The following is an 8,886-nucleotide window of genomic DNA, read 5'->3' on the forward strand; positions in this document are numbered from 1 at the left end:
GAATTAAAAATTTAAGCAATTATTCAATTACCATTGAAATTTAAAATATATTACATGAGCATCGAGCATCGAGCATTCTAATTCATAATGGAGATGTTGAATTGGCAAACTACGGTATGTTTATTGAGAAATGAACTGACAGCATGTCAGTACTTCAACTGCATTGCGGCAAAAAGTATTCAATGAATATTCGCTTGCTTTAAATAATTAATAACTGTAGACAAAAAAAGCAAGATTTCACAAATGTGATTTCGATTTTTATTTTCTTCAATAATTTAATTTAATTAAAATTTTTATTCGAAACTAAAACAAACATACAAACAAACAAACATTTAAATCAAGCGCAACAGTACGGTGCACGAATGCGTTTTCGATAGGGACACAAAATACCAGGGAGCGCACCAACTTCATGTTGGTTCACAGTACGCAGGCTATTGTAGTATGAATATCATTTAGTTGTCAAAACGAACCGCGTAAATTTCGTAATTTTTACCTGCTGTAGCTTTTGTGTCTATATAAAAAAAAGGGATCAAACTAGTTTTTATACTGTGCTCAAAGGTAGTGTCGTCTCACGTGTTGTCACCGTTTTTCGGTTCAATTAAATGAAAAAACCATGCCAGCCAAACGAAATAACTTGAGTGCAAGCGGAAATTCGCTGTTAAATTATTTCACTCGTAGTCCGACGACACCGAAATCAGACAGACCAGCAGCAAATCCAATGCCGAGTCCATTGACAGCAAAACCAAGCACACCAACATCATCAAAAACTGGCGCATCAGGTAAAGTACATTCCAATTGGCATTCAAAGTAGTGTGTTAAGCATGGATTTTTACACTATTTCATAATTTTGATAGCGCGCAAAGCAAAAGAGACTAAGAAGAGTCCAGCACCAAAGAAATTGAAAATCGAATCGGAAGATGATGACGATGATGAAGAGGAAGTCATCAAATCCAATGGAAAACGCAAAATCTCACGCATTATTGATTCGGACTCCGACTATGAATGCGACACAAACGATGAAAATGAGTCGGACAACAGTCAAATAATGGATGTCGATGACGTCAAACAACGCAGAAAGTCAGCTAACGGCAAACCGGCTGCAAAGAAAAAAATCAAATTGGATACGGACACCGCAAAAACATCTTTCATGGATAAACTAAAGGCAAACATTGGTGAATCGAGCGCATTGTCTGAAGTTAAGGAAAACAACAATACCGACATTGCTGATGTTCCGGTTGTTTGGCGGCATCAGAAACTCGATTTCTTGAAACCGGGCCAAATTCTTGATGCTACAAAAAAACGCCCAGATGACCCGAACTACGATCCAACAACTCTTTTTGTTCCGACGAGTTATTTGGACTCTCTCACTCCGGTGTGTATTTAATACATTTATTTGTTTGTTTTTTTTTTGTTTTTTTTGCAAAAGAAGATAAACTCAACAATCGAATTCATTTATAGGGTATGCGTCAGTGGTGGGTACTGAAATCTCAGCACTTTGATACGATACTATTCTTCAAAGTCGGTAAATTCTATGAGCTGTATCACATGGTAATGAGAAATCTTTCAATTTTTCCGCTATAAAAGACCAGATTATCTCATTTGTATGTTCTTTATTCCGAAAGGATGCTGAGGTCGGCGTACGTGAATTGGGTTTCACTTTCATGAAAGGTGAATATGCACATTCTGGCTTCCCGGAACAGGCGTTCAATCGCATGTCAACGAGTTTAGTGGAACGTGGCTACAAAGTCGCACGTATCGAACAAACCGAAACACCAGCCGGAATGGAAGAACGGACGAAGAAAATGAAAAAGGCAACTAAATTCGACAAAGTCGTAAGCCGTGAAGTTTGTCAAGTCATCAACAAGGGAACACAAGTGTTTGGTCAACAGATCGCAATTTCAAATGAATTCAAACCAAACTACATGTTGGCAATTGCGGAAAAGGTTTGCTTAAAAAATAACAACGATTCGTATTTTTTGGATATTTCTAAAACGATTTGTTTCCACTCCATTTACTAGGTTTCATCGAATGGTCGTCGTTTTGGTGTTGCTTTCATCGACACATCGATTGGTGAATTCAACATTGGAGAATTCGATGACGACAAACAATGCTCACGTTTGCTTACGTTGATTTCGCACAATCCGCCTGTTTTGGTGCTGAGCGAACGTGGCGCTGTTTCTATAGAATTGCAGCAAGTGTTCAAGGAAATGTTGTCCAATGCATTGCGTGAGGTTCTTTTGCCGGACTCTCAGTTTTGGAACGCCGAAAAAACGCTGAAGCAACTCTCCGACAAGTATTACGGCATCGGGCAGGGCAAAGAGTGGCCGGAAGTGATTCGCATAACACAAAACAGCGGCGATCATCTCGGCTTGACAGCAAATACCGACTATCGGCTTGCATTGAAGGCGCTCGGTGGCTGTTTATGGTATCTCACCAAGTGTGTCATCGATGAACAGATTATGGCGATGGCTCACTTCACGCTCTACACTCCGCCGGATGTGAAAATCGACGATTTGGATCAACTCGCAGCTGAGGTGGCGAAGAAAAATTTCAACAAACACATGGTGCTCGACTCAATCACATTGTCGAACTTGAAAATTGTCGGAGATGAACGATCACTTTTCAACACCTTGGATCAGTGCTGCACGAAATTTGGAAAACGATTGCTGCATTATTGGATCTGTTCGCCAAGCTGCGAACCAACGGTCATCGTTGAGCGTCAACAGGCCATCCAGGAATTGATGGACAAACGTGATCAATTGAGTGATGCTCGCTCAATTATGGGTGCGTTACCTGATTTAGAACGTCAACTGGCTCAAATCCATACGTTCGGTAATAAAAATCGCGCATTCAACCATCCAGACGGCCGAGCCGTGCTGTTTGAACAGAAAACATACAACAAGAAAAAGATTCAGGTAAACAATTTTAATGACGAATTTTTGACGTTCGCAAATCTGATCTGGTTTATTTTCTGTACAGGATTTGGTGTCAACAATCAATGGATTTGACGCTTTGGTCAAAATTCCAAAGATTTTCGCCGGTTTTACTTCGACACTTATCAAGCGATTGACACAATTTGCGCCAAACGGAGAATTCCCCGACTTCAAAGAAACAATCACATTCTTCAAGGTATGTCCGTTCTTAATGTCCTTTATGTTGAATTTGAGTAACAACTAAATTTTTCGAAATTTCAAATCCTTCTAGAATGGATTCGATTTCGATGAGGCGTTGAAAGAAGGTGTAATTGCCCCGGGCAAGGGTGTTGACAGCGAATATGATTCGATTCAAAAACGAATCGCTGAAATCAATGAAGAATTGGCTGAGTATTTGAAGAAGCAGGAGAAATTCTTCGGTTGTCGCTTGCAGTATGTCGGCAAGGATAGGAATCGATTTGAAATTGAGGTACCAGAAAAAGAGGTGAAGAAGGCAAACAACCGATACCACTTAGAAGGCCAACGAAAGGGAAAGAATGCTGCAAGTCGCTATACAACAGAAGAAACACGTCAACTTCGCAAAGAATTGATGCAGGTCGAAGACGAACGAAACGTTGTGCTGAAGGATTTGTTGCGGCGTATGTTCGAAAAATTCTCAACCGAATACGACGTTTGGAAGAAAGTGATCGATTGCGTTTCCATTCTGGACTGTTTGACCTCGTTCACGGTCTATGGTCAGAATCAAAGTCAAATCTGCTTCCCAAAAATTGTCGACAACAACAATGGACCGGTGATTGAAATCGACGAAGGAATTCACCCGTGTATGAAGTTCACCGACGACTTCATTCCGAACGGAATCAGTTTGGGTGGTGAAACCACAGCGCCATTGGCCATTCTTACCGGCCCCAATATGGTAAGTTTGATTAAATCCCTCACTTTTTGATTTCCGTTACAATTCCGTTACAATATTCCCAAATGTTTTTTTTTTCTAGGGTGGTAAAAGTACATTGATGCGACAAGTTGGTTTATTGGTGATTATGTCACAAATTGGCGCACCAATACCAGCGGTTTCGGCAAAAATTTCGCTAATCGATCGTATTTTCACGAGATTGGGAGCGCAAGACGATATTTTGGCTGGACATTCCACGTTTTTGGTGGAATTGAGTGAAACGTCGGCCATTTTAAAACATGCCACCGTAAACAGTTTGGTGTTGCTGGATGAACTTGGTCGCGGTACAGCCACGTATGATGGAACTGCGATTGCTGCGGCCGTTGTTGATTTCTTGGCCAACTTGAAATGCCGCACACTCTTCTCCACTCACTATCACAATCTGGTGGACAATTTCCACAACGATCAGCGTATCACATTGGGTCACATGGCGTGCATGGTTGAATCGGAAGGTGACGACGATCCAACCAAAGAAACGGTTACATTCCTGTACAAGTACACAGATGGTGCTTGCCCGAAATCGTACGGTTTCAATGCGGCAAAATTGGCTGGCATGCCGGCTAGCATCATCAAACGAGCTTATGAGGTATTTACCATACACGGAATAATCATATCGCCATCAAAAAGTTTGAATCTAAAGAGAATTTTTTTTTCTTTCATCATTTTCAGTATTCAAAGAAGGTGGAATTGATCGCTTTGAAACGCAAACTCTTCTCGAAAGTATTAACCAGCGGTGATTTACATGACATTAAAGAGCTGTTACTCAAAATCAAAAAATGTGCTATTTAAGTTTACGTTCATGTTTATTGTTCCAATTCTCATCTATGGATGAATCAGTGTTTTTCATGTCACATACATAGAATCTCGTTCAGTTAACAGTGACTTTAATTTTTTTATTATTAACATAAATACATTTCTTGAACATTCGAATCGTGATGGTTTTAGTTTCTCATTTTTCCATAACATAAATACTTTCATTTTTTTCTATGCGCATACAAATATCAGATAGTTTTTCTTTTTTCCAGTGCACGAGACAGTAACTATACAGTAAAACTTCTACTATGCTTATGATTAGATAGAAAGCTCATTTCAGCATGAACAAAAATATGAGCCGTTTGTTGCGGTATTTAAAATTCTTTGATTGTTATTTTTTGGAAAGTTTGTTGTTCAGAACGTAGTCGATCCGCAACCGGTCTCGGTGTCATTGAACACAGCCGTTCATCGCCTTGATGCTTCCATGCATCAGCCAATTTTTAAGAGGTCCCCAGTTCATCGGATCTCTGCTCCTCTTTTTCGAATATCAATTCGATTCTGAATTTGGGAGAAAACGATATTTTATCACGGATTTCAATTGTATATTTGATGACGATTCAAAAACAAATAAATATGTGAAAAAAATTGTGTCTGCATTCATACCTTGAGCAATGTTGCCATCCAGCTAAAACCATCTCTCTTGACAACCCGTGCGGATTCAGATCGTTCAAATACAAACCCATGCCATGCAATTCATCAAGATTATTTATACTGAAGGAAATAGATGAATCTCATCAGTGCCGGTATTCTAAGTCATTCCACCAAAATCGTTCGGAATTATTTTTTTCGTACGTAAGACCATATTGGAGTGAAAGAGAGAGATTCCACTATTTTTCAGCGTCCCACCGGAATTATTTCGATAACTCAAGGAAGAGTGGATTGTGTGAGAAATAATTCCGGTGGGACGCTGAAAAATAGTGAAATCTCTCTCTTTCACTCCAATATGGTCTTATGTACGAAAAAAATTATTTCGAACGATTTTTGCGGATTGTGTTCCAGAATGCCGGCACAGAATGAGCGATTCAAATACGACCAAATTTATTTATTCAACTCACAGTGGGCTGCATAGAAAAATAATCGAATCAATATCGGAGATGTATCGCATTTGTCCCTTCAACAGTATTCGAGTCCAACCTTGCGACCCACGTCGATTCATTGCTAAACAAAAGTAAAAAAAGCGAAAATGTTGAAATCACAAAATGAAATTTTTTTTTCGGTAACTGAATCTGTTTTTTCCATACACAAACACACTGTGCATGTGCATGTGAGTGTATTGAAGTCAATATAGGATATGCCAAATAGAGCGTAGCTGTTTGAGTGGCTTCGACAGCTTGACTCATACTACCACACGGTACATTGAGACCGTTTTCGTTCGCTGATTTTGCAATGTGTTGTTCAGTTTCATCTGAATCATGTTCGCCGCGTATTAATTCCAATTCGAAAATAACTAAATGCATTTGCATCACCGTACTTAAAAATATCCAACAGACGCGAGCCTCAAAATGATGTCGGTGGTTTGAGAGGATTTTGCAAAATCCATGTTTCTAGCATTTTCTCGCCCGTCCGTGAAATTCGCATATCGTGATCAAGGATTACCGCAAATGGAAACAGCTCGAGCAAAACGTTCCAATCGTGATGGATGCGCACGAACATTCACCCGTTTGGCCATTTAAAATAAAATACGCAGAATTGCAACAGACACTATTTTCGAAGCGACGGTAAAAGAGTATTGCTAAAATGAAATTTATTTTTTCATCGCATCGCATTGCCCACTGGAAAAGTCCTTCATTTGACTTGGCATTGACTTTAAACGTGTGCAATGCTGTGCACTTATTTAGATCTCTCTCGTTCGCTATAAACAGTATTTATTTCGAAAAATTAAAAAAAAAGATTCGTTTGCCGCTTCTGATTATTATAAACCGTCGTAGTGTTGTCAAAAACAATTTCAGAATGCAATGAATATCGTTTCACAGAGAATGAAAACCGCATCGCAACCATTCACAACCGTCCAACGTTTTTATTTGCCATGCAATTTTTCGAAATCAATTCCAGGCGTTCGATTGTTTGTTCTATTTTCTCCTTCTTCGGTGTGGCACTCTGCAGCCAATTTTTCGCAATAAAATGCAATACATTCAACGAATAAATGAATATAATACCCGATCCAAGATCTCTTTGTTCGTAGAAAAATACATGCGAATGATATGACGTAAGTCGCCAAAACACCCTCTACACGGTATAGCTTAAAGCTGTAGTGAACATTGTCGTTTATACACACAGTGTCGCACACATGCACAAGCATCAATAGGGCTAATGTCGTTTTGAACGCGAGCTTGCCCGATCAAATGTATAGTATAAATAGGGATTTTTCATTGGCAAACGTATCAGTTCAAAATGAAAATCCTCGCTATATTCGTCATTTTTTTCGTCTACCTAATGGTAAGTTAAGAAAAGTGAAACTTTGTTAAGTAAATTAGAGAGAGTGCAAAAGTAATAGAATGAGAAAAAATAGTTTTTTTTAAAAGTGAAATATGCACTTTCATTTAAAATGATGCATTTTGCATGTAGTCCTGGTGTTCTAATTTAGACAAGTTAATTGTTCCAATTCGTTTGTTTAACGTTATTTTATTCAACTTTTTTTTTTCTGTATGAAATGATAGGTTGCCGACATCGAGGCCCATAAAGACCATCATCATCAACGTCATCATCAACCTCATCGTCCACCCAAACACAGCCATTTTCATCCAAAATACGGATATCCATGTCAACCGCGTCCAGTAGATGTATGCAATTGCACATGTAAATGTCCCCCAAAACCTCATAAACACTGAACACAGGAAACAAGCGACAATTTTACTGGCTATTAACATGATTATCAAATGAATTTTTTGCGCTCTGGTGATAGCCAAAATGGCTCCTAGCCATTTCCAATCGAAATAATTTTTTTGAATAAAACCATCAATATTTGAAGTGCAAACAAACATTTCGTAATTTATTCTAAAACCCAAAATCCTAATTTAAGTACCAGTCCATACTGTAACTGTGATTTTTTTAGATCATTTAAGATAAAAAATCCAAATGGATTGATACAAAATCCCACTTATATTGAAAAAACCATAAAATGATAAAATGATATTCTTTGGGGAATCAAACGATCAAATTTAGTTTCTCCATTGTGAATGCTCGATCGGCAATTACACAATAATATACCAGTACACACGCGTACGCATTGTCATCAGCTCTGTGTACGATTCGCAATACAAACAAAGACTAACCATCTGTTTTTATAAAAAGCTGTCTGTTTTCTTCAATCGTCAACTGTTTTCCACTTTAATCTTAATCCATTTGATTTTTTCAATAAAAATTAATTTAAAAAAATCCCTGTGAGAAAGGGCAATATATTGAAACGTATAATAATTTGGTTTTTAATTACAAAATCTCTGTTGTCAAAATCAAGGCGATATTTTACAAACACCGTTTTTGCATCCGTTAGTGATAATGGGCCAGTTGTGCCCCCCGGATCGTCATTTTTACTCTCTAATTTGCGCACAGTCAAATCGTTTAGCTTGCAGAACACTTCGGCAATCTCACAAAGTTGTCCCATGAAGTACCTGAATAAAAACAGAATAGACGCACACAACTCTTATCTTTCCGCTTGACTAAACTACTGCAGCACAACAATACACTATCATGAAATTATACCAAGAGAGACAAGAAAAATCACCATCGCTGATTTTCATGAATAATAAAACAATGGTACATACCGTTTTGTTTTTGTTTCATTTTCCATTTACCTAGAAAATTCGGAACGACCGCTGCGATACACCATAGCTAACCTGTACAAGTACACAGATGGTGCTTGCCCCAAATCGCACGGCCAAATTGGCTGGAATGCTGGATAGGATAATCGAAAAAGCTAATGAGGTAAATGCACGCAATAATCATATCGCCATCGAATAATTCGAAAATAAAGTGAATTTTATTTCTTTCATCATTTTCAGTATTCAAAGAAGGTGGAATTGATCGCTTTGAAAAGACCACTCTTCTCGAATGTATTAACCAGCTGTGATTTACACGATCCGATAGTATGAGACTTTTTACGTCACAGAAATGTGTACGTGCTTTACATGTTTATTCATGTTTAAATGATTTAAACTTGAAATTTTGACTACTTTCAGGCGTTGTTGTTGTGTT

The 8,886-nt window shown here is 38.3% G+C and overlaps 1 protein-coding gene and 1 pseudogene across 1 annotated transcript; one reads left to right on the forward strand and one right to left on the reverse strand.

Annotated features, from left to right (window-relative positions):
- The first annotated feature begins 409 nt into the window (after positions 1-409).
- On the forward strand, positions 410-4,812 carry LOC129578635 (probable DNA mismatch repair protein Msh6). Its single transcript, XM_055467496.1, has 9 exons — positions 410-779; positions 855-1,372; positions 1,459-1,548; positions 1,623-1,943; positions 2,019-2,915; positions 2,980-3,129; positions 3,205-3,846; positions 3,926-4,468; positions 4,552-4,812. Exons 1-9 carry the CDS (start codon positions 614-616, stop codon positions 4,669-4,671), a joined length of 3,447 nt encoding a protein of 1,148 aa, XP_055323471.1. The 5' UTR covers positions 410-613; the 3' UTR covers positions 4,672-4,812.
- A 40-nt stretch (positions 4,813-4,852) lies between these two features.
- Positions 4,853-8,578, reverse strand: LOC129579975 (soluble guanylate cyclase 89Db-like; annotated as a pseudogene).
- Positions 8,579-8,886: the final 308 nt, after the last annotated feature.

The sequence above is a fragment of the Sitodiplosis mosellana genome, unplaced genomic scaffold, assembly GCF_009176505.1.
Source record: "Sitodiplosis mosellana isolate CC-2019 unplaced genomic scaffold, AAFC_SMos_1.0 Smas_scaffold_1, whole genome shotgun sequence".
Classification (NCBI taxonomy): domain Eukaryota; kingdom Metazoa; phylum Arthropoda; class Insecta; order Diptera; family Cecidomyiidae; genus Sitodiplosis; species Sitodiplosis mosellana.

Excerpts from the sequence above, each read along its gene's own strand:
- LOC129578635 (XM_055467496.1), top strand. The coding sequence starts at position 614 with ATGCCAGCCAAACGAAATAACTTGAGTGCAAGCGGAAATTCGCTGTTA. Across the intron at positions 1,373-1,458 it reads ATTTGGACTCTCTCACTCCG|GGTATGCGTCAGTGGTGGGT; the intron begins GTGTGTATTTAA and ends ATTCATTTATAG. Across the intron at positions 4,469-4,551 it reads TCATCAAACGAGCTTATGAG|TATTCAAAGAAGGTGGAATT; the intron begins GTATTTACCATA and ends CATCATTTTCAG.